The 25111-nt window shown below is 39.6% G+C and overlaps 2 protein-coding genes across 3 annotated transcripts in view; one reads left to right on the forward strand and one right to left on the reverse strand.

The window, feature by feature from the left end:
- galk2 (galactokinase 2) overlaps positions 1 to 22340 on the forward strand; it is a 134475-nt gene extending 112135 nt beyond the window's left edge. Inside the window, exons 9-10 of the mRNA XM_048562961.2 lie at positions 9971 to 10172; positions 19513 to 22340. Of these exons, the coding sequence (XP_048418918.1) occupies positions 9971 to 10172; positions 19513 to 19720 (410 nt within the window). The 3' untranslated portion in view covers positions 19721 to 22340. The remainder of the gene's footprint in view (positions 1 to 9970; positions 10173 to 19512) is intronic.
- The window catches only part of LOC125467296 (protein FAM227B-like), a 263519-nt gene continuing 247746 nt past the window's right edge, over positions 9339 to 25111 (reverse strand). The window contains exons 15-16 of one of the 2 annotated variants that reach the window (XM_048562957.2): positions 22748 to 22808; positions 9339 to 10166 (exon numbers count right to left, since the gene is read on the reverse strand). In XM_048562957.2, coding sequence (XP_048418914.1) covers positions 10152 to 10166; positions 22748 to 22808 — 76 coding nt within the window. In that variant the 3' untranslated portion in view covers positions 9339 to 10151. Of the gene's footprint in view, positions 10167 to 19863; positions 20142 to 22747; positions 22809 to 25111 lie in introns of those variants that run through there. The other variant, XM_048562956.1, reaches the window with a different exon arrangement.

Here is a 25111-nt window from a genome sequence, read left to right on the forward strand (position 1 = left end):
TTCATATATCAGTTAGTCCATGATGACTACCATGTGAGTTTAAACTTTGGCGCACGTTCCCTCTCCCTTGGAAGATAAGGTCACACTCGACTGAATGGGTCAAGGAACAAGTACACCCCATGATTTTCCTCATGGAGAAGACAGTGCTCATTATCATTGGAACCATAGTTTCTAAGGCCAAAGACTGTGATGAAATGATGGAAGATGACAGTATCCTTATGTCTAATCCTGCTCCTCACACTCCGTTTCCTTCTCATACCAGCATCTATCCCAATGGCATAATCATGCAGCTCTTGCTTCTTTACCCCTGTCCTTTGCCCTAACCTTGTTCTTGTGTCTTTCTCCTGAGATATACAAGAACTGGGAACTGGCCAGGCAGCAGTAGAGAAATGAGGAAACACTGTCACCTGATTTATTGCTTGCAGCCAACAGATTATACTAATGCTACACAATATTTCGATGCAATGCACACATTTTGAGACAGCCAGCATGTGTTGCCTGCAGTTAGAATGAAAGGCAAGGTTTGTGCAGTTTGTAATCTGATTCAGTGTTTTATGTTTTCATTATTTACATAATCACCATAATAGAATGTTTGCCTGTACATTGCACTCTGGAAAATTAGTAGGTTGGGACGGTATTGTGAACTGCTGTTACCAGAAACCCTTATTTTGAAGCTTTACTTAAGTTTCTTGTTGCTCAACCCATAAACTTTAAGATTAAAATAAATCAGTGAACATCCCAAATCTGGAAAATGGTTTCCATAATTGAAAGCAATTGTGTCATTACTGTCTCACTTGTACTTTGAGCAATTCAGGCTGAACAAAACAAGCTTGCCACATTTCATTTGGGTGTAGTGGGTGGGATAGTGGACACAGTCTGTTAGCTTTTTCAATTCTTTTGCCATTTCAGGCTCTGAAAGTGATAATTCTACTATTACATCCAAGTGCCATTTTAATTTATAAATAGCTTGCAGGATATAACCCCTTACATGACTTCAGACCTGTGCAAAATACTTTACAGTGAGGTACCTTGGTCACTATTATAATGTAGCAATAACTTAGCCAACAGAAAAGAGCTGACGTGATGTGATGTGAGCGATCAGTATTGACCAGAAAGCCAGAGAGGTCTGAAGAAAGGTCAGTGGACCAGAAACGTTAATCCTGATTTCTCTCCACAGATGCTTCCAGACCTGCTGAGATTTCTATTTGTTTCCGATTTTCCAGCAGCTACAGTTCTTTGGTTTTTTTTAGCCAGAAAAATCTTCTGTGCTCTTCATCAAAATAGTGCTATGGATCTTTTACATATGCTTTTGTTTGAAAGATGGCACGACCAATTGCATGAGTGCGTCAGCTAGATCAATTTTATGCCAGGAATTGAGATTTGAACTGACAACTTACTGTACTAGAGGTGAAAGTGGTACCACTGAACAAAGATTAGCAATTTTTTGTAGCTAGTAACAGCTCAAATAAAATTACTGTATTCACTAAGGCAAGCCATTTATCTGCCAGTCCTACCACTGTCTTGAACCTTGTTTTTAATTGATATGTTCTCTTAAAATTTTGGAAAGGTATTGATTTTGATCTTCCATTCACCCTTCAAAATTATGAGAGGAAAAAGATTGAAAGTCTATTATACATCTTGTGTTTTTTCTGAGTCTCACAAATGCATGTAAAAGATTTAGTAGCGTTTAAGCATGTGGTTATCCCAGGTATCCTGGGTTATATTTATCCCACAACCAACATCACTAACAATAGATTATCAGGCCTTTATATCATTGCTATTTGTGATGTGCAAATTGATATTCCCTCTATTATTTAGTGGTAGTAGAAGGAAAATATTCTGCCTGGAAGTCAGTGGTGAGTGGAGTTCCACAGGGCTCTGTCCTTGGGCCTCTACTGTTTGTAATTTTTATTAATGACTTGGACGAGGGAATTGAAGGATGGGTCAGCAAGTTTGCAGACGACACAAAGGTCGGGGGTGTCGTTGACAGTGTAGAGGGCTGTTGTAGGCTGCAGCGGGACATTGACAGGATGCAGAGATGGGCTAAGAGGTGGCAGATGGAGTTCAACCTGGATAAATGCGAGGTGATGCATTTTGGAAGGTCGAATTTGAAAGCTGAGTACAGGATTAAGGATAGGATTCTTGACAGCGTGGAGGAACAGAGGGATCTTGGTGTGCAGATACATAGATCCCTTAAAATGGCCACCCAAGTGGACAGGGTTGTTAAGAAAGCATATGGTGTTTTGGCTTTCATTAACAGGGGAATTGAGTTTAAGAGTCATGAGATCTTGTTGCAGCTCTATAAAACTTTGGTTAGACCGCACTTGGAATACTGCGTCCAGTTCTGGTCGCCCTATTATAGGAAAGATGTGGATGCTTTGGGGAGGGTTCAGAGGAGGTTTACCAGGATGCTGCCTGGACTGGAGGGCTTATCTTATGAAGAGAGGTTGACTGAGCTCGGTCTCTTTTCATTGGAGAAAAGGAGGAGGAGAGGGGACCTAATTGAGGTATACAAGATAATGAGAGGCATAGATAGAGTTGATAGCCAGAGACTATTTCCCAGGGCAGAAATGGCTAGCACGAGGGGTCAGAGTTCTAAGCTGGTTGGTGGAAAGTATAGAGGGGATGTCAGAGGCAGGTTCTTTACGCAGAGAGTTGTGAGAGCATGGAATGCGTTGCCAGCAGCAGTTGTGGAAGCAAGGTCATTGGGGACATTTAAGAGACTGCTGGACATATATATGGTCACAGAAATTTGAGGGTGCATACATGAGGATCAATGGTCGGCACAACATTGTGGGCTGAAGGGCCTGTTCTGTGCTGTACTTGTCTATGTTCTATGTTCTATTGCAACTGTGACTGCATTTTAAGTACCTGTTGTGAAGTTTGGTAGAATAATTGTGGATTGGAAGGCAGGTCATTAGAGTTTGTTTGTAAAATGATTGGAGGGAGGGGTGAAGAGTGCATTGTCCCTTTGAAAGAGTTTGTGCTTTTTCTAGGCATGGAGATTTTAAAAAAAGTCTGCAGATGCACAGAGAGTTCCTGAAAATTGACACATTTGTATCAAAAGGCTATGTGGTCAGCAATCCAAGCAATAGTCTTGTTTTGTTATTAAGGCACCAGTTTTGTTATTATGGCACCAATTAATCAGCCAATTAATTCAAACCAGGCGCTTAGAGACTAAAAACCAAATAAATTTAAATCTGACTGTTTTGCCAACCTAGGACCAATCCTACTGTAAGAAATTAATAGGTCATTAAGGGTATAAAAGAAGAGGGTATTTGAAAATCACGGTGACAGCAACTGCTATCTGTTAGAGTTAATAACCAGCAGCCCTAAAGGGAGAATGACTGACTGTCACAGAATTCTCTAAGCCCTCAGAAAACCATCATCTGGGTGAAGGTACCACAGCCCTCTTAGCTAATATTCCTCTCACAAGAATTCGACAGAGAAAGGTGTTCCTGACAGAAGCACAGCAGAGAAGGCACAGAACATTCTGGAAGACTTATCCTGGCTAAAATTTCAAAAGACTAAGTTTTTAATTTTAAAAATTTGGTTTATTTCAGTGAGATTTGTATTTCTTGGAACAGCATTCCATTAGAATTTTGTTTTATTTGGGAATAGGTAGTAGTTAAGGGGAGAATTGTTCAGTTTGTTAGTCATTCTGTAAATTTGTTCACAGTTAGAGTTCGATAAATAAATTGTTACTTGTTGATTATAGTGTGTCAGGAGTTCATTTCATTTAATAGACCCCCCATCGCCACTTTCTAACAGATGAGTTTATGAGAGGAAGGTTATACAACTTCTCGCACTTCCTTTAACAGATTGAGGTGAGGCAAGCCTCTCTGGGTGTTTTGGCTTTAGTAATTTGAGGAGGGGTTGACCTCTGCTTCACACATACCTCATTATTGTAAGTGGCTTGGGACAGCCTAAAGTCATGAAAGGTGTGATATAAATTCCAAGGTTTTCTTTTTTGTAATCTCTTTGGTAAATATTTTCATTATCAGACACGAAAAACATCTATCTTCCTTCATCATCAGACACTAAACATTTTTATCCTCTTTCATACAAAGGTTTTTGTTTTGAAAGTATGGATCAAGTTACGTGACTGAGAGACTTTTGAGACATTTTATACTTTGAGTGAGTCACCATGATGTATCCTCCTGCATTTTTTTTTGTTTGTAAAGACTTTTCAACTCAATCTTTCCTCTGAGTGATGTTGATTAGGAAATGTACTAATTCACTAGCTGAGGGAAAGGAGATTTTCTTGTCTTTGACTCCAGACAAATTCAGATCAAACAATCTTGAGTCCCAGCGCACTCCTCTCCTGAAATATCATTTGTGTTTGAGGTATAGCTTCAGTGTAATGAAGTTGTGTATAGGAATCATGACTTGAAAGGTAGGAAGCTAACATTTGTTTATAAATAAATGATAAGGGAGAACAATGCATGATTCCTTTAAGAGATAAAGTGCTTTTCTAAGTTTAGAGATTTATACCGGAAGAAAAATGTGTGTGTATATAGTTGAAGATGTGCAGCCAGTTCTAAAATGGAAACATGTCAATTGGCTGTCTGTTTAGAAACCTTGGGCATTATTTGATGTTTTGGCAATGAACTGGAATCAGCCAATTAACTTAAACCACGCACATAGCAATTGAAAGTCAATTGAATTTAAATCTGATGGCTTTGACAACCTCAGACCAACGCTATTGTTAGAAAATCTATATGTCATCTAAGGTATATAAGGAGAGGGTTTTTGAAAAACGGTGTGAAAGCGAACTGTGATCTAAGAAATAAACACCTAGCCCTGAAATTGCTAAGCTCCCTAAGAAAACATCATCTTACCCATAAAACATACTAGGGCACTTCAAGCTAAGAGTCTTCACAGAGAAAACATCCCTGACAACAGGATCAGTGGAAGAAAGGCGTTTGTGACTTGAGAATAGCAGAAGAACGGCATTTATGGCTGGAGAGACAGTGGAGAAGGCACAGCATTCCAGAAGACACATTCTGTGTGGACTTTGAGAGACTAAGTTTTAATTTATATTTTTTTTCTTACTACTTGGGTTAAATAAGTGGGACTTGTGTTTACTAGAATAGCATCCCAGTATAATTTTGTTCAGTTAGGCAATAGTTAGGAGTTAGGGGGAATTGTTTGATTTGTTGTAAGTTCTGTTAATTTATTCACTGTTAGAGTTAAGTAAATTGTTACATATTGACCTCCCCTTCTCTGTAACATCAGCAACAACAATTTCCAAGCTAATGAAACTAATCTTCTATGCTACGCTTTTATCATTTAAGATGCTGCTCAAAACTTACCTTCTTGAGCAGGCTTCGGTTCATCAATAATTTCATTGTATGTGATTCAGAGTCAAAGTTTTGCTTAATAAAATTCTTGTAAAGACCTTGATGTGCTTTATTCTGCTAAAGTTGCAGTATAACTGCAGTACCTTGTTTTTGATGTATCATAATGTGTCACCATTGTTGTGGGTCTTTTATGTTAGTGACACAGTACACCCGAGGAGTAATGATAGAAGAATCTGGAGTATTTGATGATTTGCTGTGATTCTTATGAGTATGACCTTGTTGATTAACAGTTGAGTAATCTGTGGGAAATCTCTCCCAACTTTGGCAACATTTCCCAGGTGTTAGTGAAGAAAACATTGCAATGCTAACTAGCTAGGTGTGTCTTTGTAAGATTGTTACAGAGTCTTTAAAATTAATTATATTTGTGGTCATTACTTCTAAATTCTTTATGCCATCCTGACCATTTGTAGAATCAGTCGTAGATATCCTTTGCAGATACGTTGAATCGTGGGGGTCAAAAAGCAAACCTATACCATATTCAGAGATGGTAGAAACTGCAGATGTTGGAGAATCTGAGATAACAAGGTGTAGAGCTGGATGAACACAGCAGGCCAAGCAGCATCAGAGGAATCATTTTCTGAAGAAAGGTCTAGGCCCGAAACATCAGCCTTCCTGCTCCTCTGATGCTGCTTGCCCTGCTGTGTTCATCCAGCTTCACACCTTGTTATCTCTTATACCATATTCACTAGGTTTTGATTCTGTTATCTTATTTCTGTAGAAGAAGTCTTGGTTATTACTGAGTTCATCGAATTCACCTGAAATTACTATTTGCATATTCTGCCTTGTATCATAATATGTTAGAATTCTCCTTGTCCTCCCTGGAAGCATGTAAACAACCTATACTGACAACGTCTGCCAGTTAGTTCAAGTCAGAATACCTTAGTACAAGCCTTCTCAAGGATAAATATAGAGCTATCCTCCCTTACTGTTTCTTCCTACCTTACCAGAGAAAACCTGCCCTACACTTAGAATTCATACCGATCTTCTGCCATACTAAGAACATTGTAACTTTCTGTTGGTAAATTTAGCTGAACCATTTTATTTTCAGTGTTTGCCATTTAAGTGAGATCTGCATTTTTCCTTTATTTGTTTCCTTAGCTTGGAAATTGTTGACAGTTTCAGCATATGAATGAAGAATGACCTTTTATAGAACTTCCTTCTGTCTCTTATTTTAGTGAGACATGTCTCTTACTTGAAATGAGTTTATTAACACCTGTGTTAAAACAGCAGAAGGATGTTGTACATTAAATACCCATCCACTGTTGTCAAGAACAGAATGTTAAGATGCTTACCTTTAGTTTATTTGCCAGAACTTATTTTTTTCTAAAAAATGTGTCAAGACCACATTTGTTATCCATTTCTAGTTGCCATGAAAACTTTTAAAGTAACCAGGTATTGTGGAACTGGAATCAAATGTAGCTCAAAGAATGGACGAATAGTCAATTCCCCAGTAGTTCCTAATAAATATCCAGTAGCATTAATGATGTTTCTGAGGCTAGCCTACTAATTATCAAATGACCAGGCATAGGAAGAGAGACTTTGGCTATAAACAGATTTTTTAAAAAAAAATGCACGATAATACCAGTTTCATCAAGGTTAGGAAGAGACAATTTCCTTGTATATATTTTTATTATGGACACTTAACAATCATGTTGTTTTTCCTCATTTATTTTGGGAGGGTCCAGCATTCTCTGGTGTTGTTAGCCTCCACAATAATTACTCCTATTCTCTGTCATCAGTGATGTCCCAAGTGATAAGTATGTCTTCCTGGCAATATTTGATAAAATAACCTGTCTGTCGTAATGCATATTGATGGCATCATGAGTGAGATTGCCAATGGGTGCACCCCAGGAGGTTGGTCCAACAGAATTTCAACTCCAAGCTGTTTTTCCATGGCATAGCTTCAACTGTCCCTCCCACTGAACATAGTACTAATCACCTATCATCTGTGAATCTTTGACAGTCAGTACTGTAGGTTGCAGTATGCTGTACACAATGTATAGATGCCTTAACAGTAATCTTTCAGAATTCCTGAGATATAGAAATCATTCCCCTGAATTGGAAAATTGCACTTGTTACTCTACCTTTTAGGAAGTAGCAATGAATGTAGGACCCCTGAAATAAGCAAGTTGAGCCTCACAACTCAACTTGGCTACTGCCCAATTAATGGTGGAACTTAGCTATAATTCCAACCGACAGTGTCAGTCTCTGGAAGTGTCCAGAGTTCAATCCTTATGCAGTGTTGTTCTCAAAGTCCTGTTAAAGAGAGTTCTTATGTAGTTCTTACACAAATTTCTCTGTTTCAAATTTGTGGTATGACATTATTGATGATCTATAGATTCTTTCATCCCCAATATTGATTATACTTCTGGAGGCCTCAAGGCTTGGAGCTTGTCTTATCAGAAATAACTCCTCTGTTCCTTGTTAGATTTGGTGCTAGCTGTCTGTTTGAAACAGACTGTCCTGCAATTAAGCCTTTTACTTCAGGACATTCCTTCTGCAGGCAGCCTTAGTTGCCCATTGTCATGAGGAAGCAGGTTATCAAGCAGTGTTACCTTCTCTCTCCCAGGAAACAGCTTGTTTTTATTGCTTTGAGTCCTTCCCAAGGATGGTTAATTGGCATGCTGCTTTTACTTCCTTTATAACAGATTCTCCCTGTTCCCTTCATGTCAGGAACAATTTATTTCAGGAAGAATTATTTCTGATTCTTTCAATCATGAAGTTATTAATGTTCTTGAGTTTACATTGTCATAACTGTTAACAAAGGTAGGAGCCCTAAGGTGGAATTGAGGGCATATTATGCAAGTGGCTGGGAAATCGGTTGAGTGGTACGTGACAGAAAGTAGGAATAAGGGTTAGGTACCAGAATTGGCAGGATATGACCAATGGTGTCCCACAAAGATCTGAGTTAGGGCCTCAAATTATTCACATTTGTTTATTAATCACTTGGATAATGTCTTCGAAAGTCATATATTCAAATTTGTTGATGACACATTGTTAGGTGACACCGTAGAGGATAGCATAAAAATACAATGAGATATTGATAGACTAAGTGAATGGGCAAATTTGTGGCAGATGGAATTCAATGTAAATAAGTGTGAGGGTGTCCATTACGGCTGAAAAAAGTATCTATCAGCGAACACTCTAGAAGGTATGAAGTTAAATACACTGGATGTCCAAGGAGACTTGGGAGTTCAAATGCATAGATCTTTAAAATGTCAGGAACAAATGCAGAAAAAAGTTAATGGAATGCTGGCCTTTATATCTGGAGGACTGGAGTACAAGGATGTAGAAGTTATGCTGCAGTCATACAAAAACCTGGTTAGACCCCAAATGGAGTACGGTGAGCTGATCTGGCCATCACACCTTAGGAAAGATCTATTAGTCTTTGATGGAGTATTATACAAATTATATCTGGACTTCAGACTTTAAATTATGAGGAGAGATTATACAAAATAGGCCTTAATTTAGAAGGTGAAGAGCTGATCTGATTGAAGTCTTCAAGATATTAACAGGAAAAGAGAGGTTAGATAAAAGATAAACTATCCCTGCCGGTTGGGGATTCTAGAACTCGGGGTATAGTCTGAGAATTAGGGCCAGATTGTTCAAGAGAGTTGTTAAGAAGCTTGTCTACATGCGAAGTGGTGATGTTTGAAACTCTCCTCCACAAATGGCAATAATAAATCAATAAATTAATATAATTTATTAATTTTAATAGATAATAGATCAGCTGTTAGTTTTAAAACTGAGATGAGTTTTTGTTAAGCAAAAGGATATGGACCAAAAGCAGATGAATGCTGTAAACTACACACTTGCAATGATCTCATTAAATGGTGGAAACATGCTTGAGGGGCTGAGTGGCCTACTCCTGTTACCACATACCAATGTCTGCATGAATTTCTCTATCTTCTTCCCAGTTCTTTATTAGCAAACAGTAACTCTAGAGTCTGAATTATTACACTGTTAAAATCATGCTTTTATTTAACATCCCACTATTTAGGAACAGATGCCACAAAACAGTTCACTTTTGTAATGGAATTGTGACTTAGAAACAAAACCCGTATCTCCCTTTCAAATAAAGTACTTTGTTAACTTGCAGTCTAGCCATAATCTTGCCCCATAGTAATACATTGATTTGACACATTTGAATAGATAACGCTGACAATATTTTAAATTGTATAACAATTTTGCTCATGCCGATCATGGTTTCAGAGGTACTGAGGAAATCAATTTAAGAATCCATGGAGTGGGAAATGATCAAATAGGCAACAAATTTTAATGAACCATTCTTTTCACAATAGCAATGTGCAGTGGGAATCCAGGGTCAGCCTGAGTCTCATCTAATACCTTAAATTGATTTCCTCAGTACCTCTGAAAGCCTTCGACTATCATGAGCAGAATATTAGCAGCGTATCTGTTTAGTTAAAAAGGATTCCTTTGTTTTAGTTTTATAGCTACCATGTTCAGTATCATTTGAACAGACAAAACAGTATCTGCATTGTGTAAAATCAAAGGTCTTTTTCCTGAGAGAGTTACTTCTTGAATTAATTCTTCAACATTGTTCATTAACAACATTAAAATTAAAAAGTAAAATTTCTATTCTACAGTGACAACATTCAAACTTTACCAGCGTGCTAAGCATGTTTACAGTGAAGCCAGACGAGTTCTACAGTTCAAGAGAATTTGTGATGAGACACCTGCCAATGCATTGCAGTTGTTGGGAGAACTGATGAATCAAAGCCATATCAGCTGTAGGGATATGTACGAGTGCAGCTGTCCAGAACTTGATCAGCTGGTGGACATCTGTATGTAAGTTTTCCAACAGAATAAGACAAGGATAATTTAGTTGTATGTTAATTACATCAAGGAATGTTTTGTGTCACATTTTCCATACAATATAAATTACATAATTCAGAATTTTGTTTATATCTAACAATTAAAAAGACCACAAATAAAGGCTCATTTTATCTCAGTTTGTTGAAGATGTAATTTAGACAGAAGACTGAAAACATGATTTTACAATATATGTTAAATGTCAGTGCAATCACAATACTTCACTTGTGAAGTCAGCATTAAAATAACTCTTGGAATAATATAGTATCCAGGCCCCAAGATGACATTCCACATTAAGCAGAGGTTCACCTGCACATCTGCCAATGTGGTATACTGCATCCACTGTACCCAGTGTGGCTTCCTCTACATTGGGGAAACGAAGCGGAGGCTTGGAGACCACTTTGCAGAACACCTCCGCTCAGTTCGCAACAAACAACTGCACCTCGCAGTCGCAAACCATTTCCACTCCCCCTCCCATTCTCTAGATGACATGTCCATCATGGGCCTCCTGCAGTGCCACAATGATGCCACCCGAAGGTTGCAGGAACAGCAACTCATATTCCGCCTGGGAACCCTGCAGCCATATGGTATCAATGTGGACTTCACCAGTTTCAAAATCTCCCCTTCCCCTACTGCATCCCTAAACCAGCCCAGTTCGTCCCCTCCCCCCACTGCACCACACAACCAGCCCAGCTCTTCCCCCCCCCACCCACTGCATCCCAAAACCAGTCCAACCTGTCTCTGCCTCCCTAACCGGTTCTTCCTCTCACCCATCCCTTCCTCCCACCCCAAGCCGCACCCCCATCTCCTACCTACTAACCTCATCCCACCTCCTTGACCTGCCCGTCTTCCCTGGACTGACCTATCCCCTCCCTACCTCCCCACCTATACTCTCTGCTCCACCTATCTTCTTTTCTCTCCATCTTCGGTCCACCTCCCCCTCTCTCCCTATTTATTCCAGAACCCTCACCCCATCCCCCTCTCTGATGAAGGGTCTAGGCCCGAAACGTCAGCTTTTGTGCTCCTGAGATGCTGCTTGGCCTGCTGTGTTCATCCAGCCTCACATTTTATCATCTTGGAATAATATGACTGGTCAGGAAACGAATCAGAAACACAAGCAGCTCAGACCGAAGATAATGTTTTTATAAATTCAGGCTGAGTATCAATCTGCCTGAAGTAGGTACAATTTCACCAATTATCCTAAATATTCTGAGTGCATCAAGAAGAGCTTCTGCTATATTATTGCTAATTTTAGTTGTATATCTTTGTATAAAAATACTTATGTAGAAGGAAAGTATAGAGGAGTTGATTTTATTCAAAGTACTTCATCAGAAAAGTATTGTCATATTTTTTCAAATGATTTAAAAATAGTCAAGTTTGATCACAGACATGATTCACAGAAACAAAAGATAGGAGCAGCAGGAGACCATTCACCTTTCAAGCCTGCTCCATCATTCTTCATGATCATGGACTGACATCAGAGTGGTAAGGGCGTTGGGCGCCCTGTCTGCCAGTGTAATTAACTCAGCCACATTACGGGCATTTAAACAGTCCTTGGATTTGCAGATGGATGATGATGGGATAGTGTAGGGGGATGGGCTTAGATTAGTTCACAGGTTGGCACAACATCGAGGGCCAAAGGGCCTGTTCTGCGCTGTATTGTTCTATGTTCTATGGCTGATCGGCCAACTCAGTAGCCTAATCCTGCTTTCTCCCCATAACCTTTGATCCCATTCACACCAAGTGCTATATCTAGTCACCTCTTGAATACATTCAATGTTTTAACATCAACTACTTCCTGTGGTAATGAATTCTACAGGTTCACCACAATTTGGGTCAAGAAATGTCTCCTCATCTCTGTCCTAAATTGTCTACCCCAAATCCTCATACTGTGACCCCTGGTTCTGGACAGTCACCACCGGGAACATCCTCCCTCCAGCAACCCCTGTCCTGTTAGAATTTCATAAGTGTCTATGAGACCCCCCCCGCTGAACTTCAGCGAAAACAGTCGCAACCTAGTCAGTCTCTCCTTTATACGTCAGACCCGCCATCCCTAGAATCAGTCTGGTAAACCTTTACCTGGAATTGCAGCTGTAGTGGGCAGCAAAGAAGGTTGCCTCAGAGCACAATGGGATCTTGATCACATGGGCCATGGGCTCAGAAGTGGCAGAAATCCCCACCAAATTAACTAACTGGTCTATAGTTGTTGGTCTTATCCTTACACCTATTTAAAATGTCTTCTTAAACCTGTAGAAGAGCCTTTGTCTTCCTTTCAATAGACCTTTATTATATGTTAGCGCTGAACAATCATTAGGAACAGAAACTGGAACAAACAGAACAGTACATCATACTCACTATTTTCAGTTCTAATGTGTGACATAAGTCACAGGAAACACTGTGTACAAATCAGAGTGGTTCTTTTGCAAACAGTAGAGACTGTCATTTAAGTTGGATTTGCACGTTCCTCAGAAACTAGGCTGCAGCCTAGAAATGCAAATTTAAGTGCAATCTGCTTCCTACAGCTCAGAATAAATAAATAATGTAAATTGTGCATTGAAACTCCTGGATACCTGATCAAATTAATCGGGTGAATGTATCGGTGAACTAGAATTGCCAGAATAATTATATTTATTTATTAATTAAGGAGTAACTGCAAGGAAAATAAGTAAGTCCACACAAGTAGTTGCAAAGAACAGTGAGAAGTTGTGAACATTTTTTTGCCAACATTTTGCAGAGCTAATTTATCCTCTTTAAAACATTACTACTACTTGCAGAGTCTTTTGTCAATTTAAGTCCAAGAAATGCTCCTCTACCAGAGTATTTTGGGTTTCTGAGAACTCCTGTTGTAATGTACATTGTGCTGCAGATCTATCTACCGTTGAGAATGTACGTAGATCTGCAGCACAATGTTCAGTTTCCTTAATAATGCTGCCTGCAACAGCTATGTGGTTGCACTCCACTCCCGTTCATCCAGTTGTTTCTCAGCTAGAACTCACATATTGCCAATTAAATCTCATTTGTTACTCCTGATGTTTGGAATAATTTAATAAAGAGGTATATGAAATCCATAATTATATGAATATTTAAAACTACTGTCTAAACAGAAGTTATATACCAGCTAGATAGGTCCCATGTCCATCATGTAAACCAGCCTTCCATCCACTGACTCTAACTATACTTCCTGCTGCATCAGAAAAGCAACCAACATAATCAAAGACTCCTCCCACCCCAACCAAAACATCACTTTTCACTGTATCTTGGTACGTGTGACAACAATACATCAATCTATCAATCAACACTGTTATAAAGGCTTTCTTTCTCTTACAAGGTGTTGAATTGAAGCAACCAAAGATGATATTCAACAGTTGCTCAAAGACAACTGACTCAGTCAGACTATGGAGTCTGAAGTTATTGTTTAGAACAATTCAGTGCATCATATAAATTGATTTTGGCTACATGAGATTGTGTACAAACCAAACAAGATATGTTTACTGTTTGATCTTTTTATTTTTAAGGCATGCCCCTTCATAAAATCAAGGGAGTCAGCATGGCTTCATGGTGTATTTCTAAAGCTGTGCTATTGCATCCTTCTTCTAATAATGGATGTTAAGCTAATTAACCCATAGCTCACATTGGCAGTTTTCCAATTGTCTAGGACTTTTCCAGAATGTAGGGATTCTTGGAAGATTACTCCCAGTGCATCCACTATCTCTGAAGCAACTTTCTATGATATCCTAGAAAGGAAGCCATTGGACCCAGAGGACTTAACAACTTTCTTCCCACTAGTTTCCAGAATACTTTTTGTCCAGTGCTAGTTTTTGTATTTATTTCCATACCCTCTTTTGCTGCTTGATTATTTAGTATTTTTTTAAACTCCAATTGGTGTTTTTTACAATGAAGCCTGATAACGAAGTATTTGTTCAACTTCTCTACCAGTTCCCGGTTCCCCATTATTTCCTCAGCCTCATTCTCTAAGGGGCCTATGTTCACTTTAGTCTCTTCATTTCATTTTATATATTTAAAGAAGTGTGAATGATGCTGATTATTAATCACAGATTCACAAAAGCCAAGTTGTACCTTCTGAATTTTGTTTAAGGCGATAACTGTGCATTGAAAAAGTGCTGTGGATATTGCATTAGTGAATTTTCAAAATAGTCTGCATCGGAGATTTGCTGATGAATGAAGGCACAAGCTATTAAAGGGCTGGTAAGAAATTGGTTAAAAAACAGAAAGCTGGAGAATGTGGTCCATTCATTTTTTAAATGGCAAGGATGTAAACAACACCCCCCTTAACGCTCAATATACAGAAAGAATTTGGACTTGCAGTACGTGGGAGTCAATATCATCAGTTAAACAGAAGAGAAAAACAGAGCTTTAATTCTGAAGAGATTTGTAAGTGACTTTAGGAGTTTTAAGCAGTGTTAATATCAGCTTGAAATTGCATATTTACAATAATATGCAGTGCAAATAGTGTAAATTTATTAGAGCTTAGTATAGATGAATAGTAAATGTGGAACACTTTGTGCATTAAGCCTTACGCTGTTTATCCAATTTATGGCACTTAATACTCCCACATCCTGCTTTTTAAAAAAGTTCATTCACGGGAGGTAGGTGTTACTGGCTGGGCTGACAATTACTGCACAACCCAAATTGCCTAGAGACGAGTTGAGAGTCAACCACATTACTGTGGGTCTGAAGTCACATGTAGGCCAGACCAGGTAAGAAAGGCAGTTTCCTTCCTTTAAAAAGGCATTAGTGAACCAGATGGGATTTTTCTGACAATTGACAATGGCTTCAATGGGGCATCAGTAGATTCCAGATGTTTATTGAATTCAGATTCCATCATTTGCCATGGCAGGATTTGAATCTGGGTTTTCAGAACATTATCTGGGTTGTTAGATTAACAGTCCAGCAATAATACCACTAGGTCATCACCTCCCTCGAAGAAGCATTCTGAAGAAGAGTCACTGGATTTGAAACATTACCTCTGCTTTCTCTCCATGTTGCTGCCAGACTTGCTGAGCTTCTCCAGAAATTTCTAATTTCTAGTATCCACAGTTCTTTGGCTATTGTAAACAACATTAATTCGTGTGATCAAGTGGCGCCAGAAAAGTTGCATCATTGTCCTTGCAAATATTGTCTTTATGCATCATTTAGGAAGCAAAAGGTTCATAAAATCAGCTCTTCCACATTTTAAAAAAAGTCAGTATCCCAAAAATGGCAAATTATAAATATTGAACAAAAATAACAGAGAGCAGTATATTCCTCATTTCCTTTCTGAGAAATGCTAATTGGGTTTCACTACATTAGAAAACCTGAGAGAAAATACAAGCTGTAAAGGAAACGTTATAGAATAATGCGCTATATCCTGGAGGTTCAGATGTCCTGAAATCTCTCCCATGTGCTTGGATTCCTGTGGAGTATTACTTCACTCAAAGAATGAGGAACACTATACTTTAAAATAGCAAGACACTTCTTTAAAGTTTTTATTTCCTAGTCTGGTCTACATTCACTTCTGGACCCACAGCAATGTGGTTGACTCTGCCACTGACAATAACCAGCATCGACCTAGGCACTGGAGATAGCAACAGCAAGTCCAATGTGGATTTGTCCCACAGACCAGTGAAACAGCAGTCTGACATAGGCATGTTCACAAAATCATACCTTACAATGTTCCAGAAATCTCCTGCAGATGACTGCCAACAACTCCCCTTGGCTGATGAATCAGCAGTCCTCTGTGTTGAACGTCATTTGCTGAATGTGCTTAGGAGGCCAGGACGCAAAGTATTCTGGGTGGGGAACTTCAGTGTACGTTACAAGAGTAGCTCAGTAGAATTTCCATATACCAACTGGTCAAGTTTTAAAGAACATAGCTGTTAGACTGGGTCTGCAGCAAGTGATGAGGGAACCAAGAAGAGGGAGAACTTGTTTGATCTCACCATCACCAGGCCACCTACTTAGTAGATGTAGCTGTCCATGAGAGTATCAGGAGGAATGAGCCATACTGTTATTGTGGGGACAAAGACCCGTCTTTACATTGAAGATACCTTCTGTCATGTTGTTTGGCACTACCACTGTGCTAAATGTTAAATTTTGGTCTAAAAATTGAAATCTGGGCACCCATAAGGCTTAAGCTGCTCAACAACATCCAAGGCAAAGCATTGCACTCCATCCATCGCTTTCAAATTTTAGTACCTTTACCACAGCCACAAAACAGAGTAACGTGTCCCATTTGCAAAATATCATGCAGTAACTCATCAAGCTGCCTTCAATGGCACCTTCCAAACCCACAACCTGTACCATCCACAAGAACAGAGGCAGCAGATGCTTGGGAACACCACAACCTGCAAGTTCCCCTCCAAGTTTCATACCATCTTGACTTGGAACTATATTGCTATTCCTTCACTGTTGCTGGGACAGAATCCTGGAACTGTCTTCCTAACAGTGCTGAGCGTGGTCTTGTACCCCAAAGATGCAGTGGTTTAAGAAAGTAGTTCACCACTATTTTTTTGAGGGCAATTAGAGATGGCTAATAAGTGCTTGCCTAGCTAGGGACATCAGAACCCATGAACAACTGAAAGAAAGTGTCACTTATATTTGATGTGCCAAACCTGTGCCATACTTTAGCTGTTAGTTATCCTGTTACAGATGGTAAAATTCTGTTTGCAGCCTGTTTTGTGAGGTGGAAAATGCCAAGGCTCACCACAGTGTGTGGCACAAGTTAAATATCACCAGCAAGCAAGAATAATTGAAGAAAATATGAAAGGGGAAAAGGAAAAAGCAAAAAAAAATTAAGTAGCAGATAAAACAGCTACTACTTGAAACAAAATGTAATTGAAAACATGACATATACTCACAACTGAAATTATATCTCTCAGTAGTTAGCACTGCTGCCTCACAGTGCCAAGGATCCAAGTTTGATTCCAGCCCCAGGAGACTGTCTGTGTGGAGTGTGCACATTCTCTCTATGTCTGCATGGGTTTCTTCCAGCGTGCCAAAGATATGCAGGTTAGGTGGATTGGCCGTGTGGAATTGCATACGGTGTTCAGGGATATGTAGGCTAGGTGAGTTAGCCACAGGAAATGCAAGGTGAGAGAGATAGGGTAGGGTGGTGGGTCTGGGTGGGATACACTTCAGAGGGTTGTTGCAGATTCAATGGGCTGAATGGCCTGCTTTCACACTGGTGGGATTCTTGATTTGTAAAGCCAACTTGAACTTACCAGGCCCAAGGAAAGCTTTTTTGTTTTTATTTTTTGTGGAGGATGTACATGATAGTTTCAATTAAACTAGAAAATTCAGCATGGGACTGAAGTTATCAAGTTATATAAGGCTCATGTATAATTGTTGTGTAGCCTAACTTTCTCTGCCAAATTGTGGTGAAAGTTTAGTGCAATGCACCTGAAGTTTCACAAGGCTGCAGATGTGATTTTATGGCCTGTGGTTACCACCAGTGAAGCTTCACGCCACTAATGGAACCTTTGAAACAGATTAATGTTCCTAATCTAATCTCAAAATGAAACACATCACAATATTCCACAATTATTCTATTTTATGAATGAGACTTCAGTTTAATAGCAATTATAGCCCTGTAGTTAGTAGATTTAAAATTGATCTTGTGGCCTTGTAAGAATCAGGGAAGAAACCCATGATCTTAGGCCAGAATTGAAGGTGAAGGATGAGAAAGGTAATCATATTTTTATTGAATTCTCTGGACTTTGGGGATAGGATAGGAAAGTGGAATTACTATATTCTTTTAGCCATGATCTTAATAAATATCACAATGAGCTCCTGCTCCAATTTCTTAACTATGTCAATTTTATTGAACACGATCCTGTAAGCTCCCTAAAGTTGTGATAAGGTCATTCAAACATAAGGTAAATATTCCTTCTAGCATCTTCCAAATTCTCTGTCCTAGGTTTATAAAATCATGAGGGATATGGGATAGGGTAGATAGGCAAGGTCTTTTCCCCAGGGTGAGGGAGTCAGAACTAGAGGGCATAGGTTTAAGGTGAGAGGGGAAAGATTTAAAAGGGACCCAGTAGGCAACATTTTCATGCAGAGGGTGGTGCGTGTATGGAATGAGCTGCCAGAGGAATTGGTGGGGGCTGATACAATTACAATATTTAAAAGGCATCTGTATGGTATATGAATAGGAAGGGTTTAGAGGGATATGGTCCAAATACTGGTAAATAGGACTAGAGTTATACAGGGTATCTGGTTGGCATGGAAAAGTTGGACCGAAGGTTCTGTTTCCATGCTGTGTATCTATGACTAGTTCAGGATTTAGGTTTGTATTATCTAACGTGATTAACATTCATACGGGGGGGGGGGGGGGGGGGGGGGGAGTCCCTCATGGATCGTATTCAGGTTATAATTTAAATATATTGCAAATGATTTTTAGAATCTCTAATATCTTTATTTGGGATTAGAAAGCTTTAGCCTGTGAAATTCCAAAACTTAAAGTTGCCGTCAATGATGTTTACTTAGGGTCAACTCCTTCAGTCCTGCTACTCAATTTCCAGCAATGTCTGCTGCATAATCTCAGCTACACATACCACCAGGGACACCAGAATGTAAGTCCAATATTGTGATCTGCATCCACTGCCAACTCTGAATCCCCAGATAAAATTTATTCTTCATCGCTCCCTGGTGGAATTTGTATGTCTGTTGGATTATTGTTGAAGTCCTCAATTGATTTTAACTGTTTTGGAACAAAATGTAGAAGCATTTACGACATGCATTCTGCAACATAAATCATTTTTCATGATTTTTAAGTTAGAGGAACAGAAACTGAGTAAAAGAAACATTCAGCTCACAGTCCACAATGTGATCAGATTTGATGCTAGTGGTTTGTATGCACTAATCTGCAGTAAACTAAAATCTCTCAAATGCTCATTGGCATCAATGGATAAAGTATTGCCTGTTTATGTTTGTGACCTAGATCCACCCCAGATTAATGGGACAAATTTTCTTTGCAACGGACTTTGAAGGATCATTTGCGAAGAGCTTGGGTAGTCAATCTAATTCCAATTTGGCTTAGACAGTGCAGTACAATATGTGTTTGAAGTTGGTCTTGAGTCACAGTTGAAAGAACTTTCTGTCTGGTTTGCTATGTGTGACCTGGGAAATATTCAATTCCCTCACACTAGTTAAATCTTTGATTTTCCTGAGCACAAAAATGTGAAGAGGGTTAAGAAAATGGGCTATCAAATGAAATAAAATTCATAGACATAAAATCCTGAGAAGTTAATAGATAATTGTGACATGAAAAGTGAATGCTCACATTCTGCTGATATTTATATTCATTATTTTTCAGACAAGCTGGTGCTATTGGTTCACGGCTAACTGGTGCTGGATGGGGAGGCTGTACAGTGTCAATGGTGCCCACCAACAACTTGGATAGCTTCCTGACAAAAGTGCAAGAAGTCTATTACAAAGCTGATGTTCAAAGAGCAGCTTTACACACACACAGCCTGTTTGCTACCCAGCCTGCAGGAGGAGCAACAGTTTATCATGAGGCCTAAATAACTTGAAAGATCTGTAGGAATAAGGAGGCCATTTTTCCCTCCTACCACCCCCGAAAATAAGAGCTGGTCTGCTTAGTCATTATTACTTTGAGTAATTAAGACACATTTGTTCAAAATAAATTTGAGATAATCACGCATCATTGCTTCTTCACTATCAGCTTGTTTAATTTGACCTAAGACCATCACAGAGGATGTTTTTTTTGTGGCAAAAAACATTTAATTGCAGCTCAGTGTTTTACCCAACCTTTTCAATGGTTATGATTGGTAATAAGTCTTGTGAAAATTGCAATACACACAGATTTTCATGGCATTTTAGATGGTCCTTATAATCGTCATCAATGTCCGTCTCTGACTCTGTTTCAGTTTCTGTTGAACTTGATTTTTGAGATTCCTCTTTTGTTTCTTTGGCTTTAATGATCTAATGGAAATGAAGACAACAGTGAAAAAAGAAAATTCATGTTGCTTTAATCTTGTGGACACTTATATCCCGTGTTGAACCTTCAGACTCAAAGATTGTTTTCTCTATGATACATTAGTAATTGGCACAGCATTGAGTGCCAAAGGGCCTGTATTGTGCAGTACTGTTCTACGCTCTATGTTCAATTAAGAAACAGGTGTGCTGTGAAAGAAAGGTTGATGTATTCATTAAGTAGGAGCCTGACATAAGTGTCCTTTTTGTCCAGATGTTCCAAGGACGAATGTAGGGCCAGTGAGATGGCATCTGTCATAGACCTTTTGCGCCGGTGGGTGAATTGCAATGTATCAAAGCAATCTAGGAGGCTGGATTTGCTGTGAGCCATGACTAACCTCTTGGAGCACTTCATAATGATGGATGTCAGAGCTACCGGGTCGTAGTCATTGAGGCATGCATCATGATTTTTCTTTGGCATTGTGATAGTGGAGGTCCTTTGAAGCAGATGGAGACTTCAGATAAGAGTAAGGAGAGGTTAAAGATGTCTGCAAATACTCCAGGATCTGCAAGCACAACCAGGGACTGCATCAGGGCCAGTCGCTTTCTGTGGGTTCACCCTTAATGCAGCTGATCTAATGTCTGTGGCACTGACACTGGGTACAGGTATGTCTCGTCTGTTGGGGCAGGTGACATTGATTCACTGCCCTTCCGTTCAAAGCGAGTGCAGAATGCATTGAGCTCATCAGGTAGGGATGTACCACTGCCCGCGATTCTGTTTGACTTCACTTTGTAGCCTGTTTTGTCGTGTAAGCCTTGCCACAAACAACAGGTGTCCATGCGGTAAGTGTGGAATTGCCTCTTGGCATCCCAGATGGCCTTGCAAAGGTTGCACCTGGATTTCCTTTACAGGTCAGGGTCACCCGCCCTGAATGCCTCAGACCTGGACTTCAGTAGAAAGTGGATCTCCTAATTCATCCATGGTTTCAATTTGGGGAGTGTTTGGTTGAACTATTTTGGCATGCAGTCATTGACATACTTGCCAACGACATCAGTAACGGTAGCAGCATGCTTACTTAGGTTGGCTGCTTGAATATGGACCAGTCCCAGCCCTCCAGATTCATCAGACCAACACTGTACTACTTCCTGTACTGGGTCCCCACGCTTCAGTTTCTGTATGTAAGCTGGGAGGAGGAGTATAGTGTTGTGGTCTGATGTTCCAAAATGCAGATGGACCGATAGGCATCTTTGATGCTTGTGTAGCAATTGTCAAAGATGGTTGGAGCTCTGGTGGGACAGGAGACATATTTGGTATTTCAGTAGCACATTTTGAGGGTAGCCTGGTAGAAGTCACTGGCTATGATGGAGAAGGCTTGGGAGTCTTCTGTCTCTAGGTTGTAGCATACTTCATCAAGTGCAAGGGGTTGGATGTAGACCACTATCAGGATAGTGGAGGTGGATTCGTGTAGCAGGTAGTATGGATAGTATTTCACTGTTAAATATTCTAAGTCTGGGGAGCAGTGACTCACTAGGGTCATCACATCTGAGCACCCGGTGATGTTGTTTAGGAGGCTGACCCCAATGCCCCATGACTTGCCCGAGGACACCAAGCAGTCCAATCAGTGGATTGAGAAGCCCTCAGGTTGTAAGGCACAGTCAGGTGCAGCAGGGGTGAGCCATGTCTCTGTTAAACAGAGCACACTGCAGTCCCTCAATTCTCTTTGGAAGGTGAGTCTAGCTTTAAGGTTGTCCATCTTGTTTTCAATGGTTTGGATGTTTGTCAGGAGTATGCTGGGTAGGGGAGGGTTTGAAATCTCAGAGTTTCAGTCTCACCTGAAGTCCAGTGTGTTCTCACGTTTCCTGGGTAAATGGCTGCTCCTAGATCAAGAGTTTTTGTTTGCAAGATAATTAGCTTGAAACGTATAGACTAATACAGAGCTAAAAGGAAAAAGATTGGACTTTAAATGGACAGGATAGATGGTTGAAAAATGCACATGAATTTATATAGTCATTTTTACTTTTGTCTGAGTAACTTTTGACCTTCACTCCAACATTTTTTGATCTTATACAGTTTGTTCATTAATGAAAAAAGTATCAGTAATTTGAAAAATGCATATTCTGTCTGGGTCTTGGGCCTACTTTAAAACTGTTTGTAAAGACAAATTTCGGTACATTCTTCAATAGTAAATCATTTGAAAATAAAATTCTGAAACAGTTATTTCGTGTGCTTGCTGTTTGTTATCAATTTACTGACAGTTGATTTTGCAACCTGAACTTCATTATCCTACAGGTATTAAACCAGGGTAAGCCACAATGCATCAACTACATTATCTAATTTCCTTTTGTAAATAAAACATCAATTTCAACAAGATGTTCAATGTCAACAAGATGTTAGCAGATCTATCCTAGTGTGTTTTGAGACTAATCCTCACATGAAATTTTTCTTCCATTTACCAGAAAGTTTTCTTGCATCATACTTAACGCCCACTGCTCATTTCACATGTAATTATAGAATGATGTTAAATGAATCAGTTTCTTAGAATGAATAGCAGAAATCATAAATAGCATCAATAAACAATATGGTTAATTTCATTCAGAATAATATACAAACTTACCAATTTGTTGGAAATTGACTCAATCTCGTCTTCTGTGCTATTGGACAACTCTTTTTTCAGCCTTGTGTGATAAACAAAAGGACGTTACAGTTTCTTCCCTTCAGGGAGAAAGAACTTGAATTCTTTAATGAATTTACATTTCCAAATTTATGACAATAAAGGATATTCAGCTATTTTGTAAAAGTAGATTTCTCATTTATTTTTTCCACCAATTTCTTACAGACATTGACTCTGGCTGCATCAAGGTTCCTAAGGTACTCAGAGATAGTAGGAACTGCAGAAACAGCAGGCCAAGCAGCATCAGAGGAGCAGGAAAGCCCTGCTGTGTTCATCCAGCTCTATACCTTGTTATCCTAAGATACTCAGTCTAAGTGATGGCAAAACAAAACTTTCATATTCCAGTCTAATGTGAGGCTATACAACTATAAATGTCATCACAGCAGACCATGATGTTTACTCACCTGACAGTCTCTTAATCTGTTCATTTCATTGCTACTGGATAATGTCCAGAAACAGGAGCTGTGTTTTTGGCTAAAACAATTGTTTTCTGCTTTCTAATCTAAATATGGTAAGTATACTCTCTCCAGAATTCTAATCTTTATCCTGCTTTTACATTATATGTTTGATGCAAGGTCAGAGCCTGAAGAACACCAACAACAGAGTATTCTGCCTGTGGCAGTACTTCGTAAGCCAGTACAGATATTTACCAAGCATTACTGTGTAGACTTTGCTATGAGGCAATTAAGGCAGTTCCAAAGTAAATGTACTAAAGTTGTTCATTCTATTTCAGTAGCTGAGGTTCTTTGAGCTCTGTTCTGACATTTCCAAGGCTGTTATGTCATCAAAAATGTGAGGGGATTAAAAATGTTAATATTTTTAGCAGTATGGAGGTCTGTGACAGGCAGTGTGCCACAAGGATTGATGCTGGGTTCACTGCTTTTTATCATTCTATACATTATTTGGATGTGAATATAGCAGGTATGGTTAGTAAGTCTACAGATGACACCACAGTTGGTGGAATGGACAGAGAAGAAGGTTACCTCAGAGTGCAACAGGACCTTCATCAGATTGACAAATGGGATGAGGAGTGGCAGATGGGAGTTAATTTAGGTAAATGTGAGGTGTTGTAATTTTTTTTGACAAATCAGGGTAGGACTTATACATTTAATGGTAAGATCCTGGGGAGTGTTGCCGGATAGAGATCTTGGGGCTCGGGTTCATAGCTCCTTGCAAGTGGAGTTGCAAATAGACGGCATAGTGAAAAAGATGTTTGGTATGCTTGCCTTTATTGGTCATTGCATCGAGTATGAGAGTTGGGAGGTCATGTTGTGGTTATACAGGAGATTGGTTAGGCTACTTCTGCAATACTGCATTCAATTCTGGTTTCCCTGCATCCAGGACAAAGTAACCTGCTTGACTGGAACAGTCTACAAACATCCATGCCCGCCACCACCAATGCTTGTGTACTATTTACAAGATGCACCTCAGAAATTCACCGAGACTCCTGAAACAGTGCCTTTCAAACCCACAGCCACTTCCATCAAGAAGCACAAGAGTAGCAGATGCATGGGAACACCACCACCTTCAAATTACACTCCAAGCCACTCGCCGTCCTGATTTGGAAATATAATGACATTCCTTCCACGTCCTTGGGTCAAAATCCTGGAATTCCCTTCATAATAGCATGGAATGCCTATCTGCAGCATGTACACTGAAACAGTTCAAGAAGACGGATCACCACCACCTTCTCAAGAGTAACTAGAGATGGACAACAATTGCTGGTTCTACTAGTGACATCCACATCCCATGAATGAATAGGAATATAAAAAGAAGCAGAAGAGTACACTTAGGAGGTTCACTTACAGACAACCAGATTAAATAATTCAATTGAATAAAGGTGACTGGGTAAGTGAAGTGTTACAGATGTTATACGTGGGCACTGTGAATGCCAATATGATCCATAGTGACCACACCTGCAGCAAGTATTGGCTGTTTGAGGAAATTTGAGGGAGCGTTACCGAGACACTGTGTTTCAAGAGACAGTCATATTCCTAAAATTAATTACGTCAAATTTGGCCCATTGTCAAAGAGGGTGTGGCTGTGGGTGATGTAGTTATTGGGATGCAGAATCTAACTTTGGAGATGTTTGCCATCAGCCGTTCCCTTGCCCAGCAGGCAAAGGGTCCTTGCTTCCAGTGTGAAAGAGGGCACAGAGTGAAGAGAGGTTGAACAAGCTGACCAAAGTACCACAGTACAGAGCTCAAGTCCAGGAAGAAAAGAGAAATGGAGTAATAATAGGGAATAGCAACAGTTAGGGGAACAGACACTTCGCAGCAAACACAGAGCATCCTGAGGCTGTGTTTC

Source organism: Stegostoma tigrinum, chromosome 33, assembly GCF_030684315.1.
Source record: "Stegostoma tigrinum isolate sSteTig4 chromosome 33, sSteTig4.hap1, whole genome shotgun sequence".
NCBI lineage: Eukaryota > Metazoa > Chordata > Chondrichthyes > Orectolobiformes > Stegostomatidae > Stegostoma > Stegostoma tigrinum.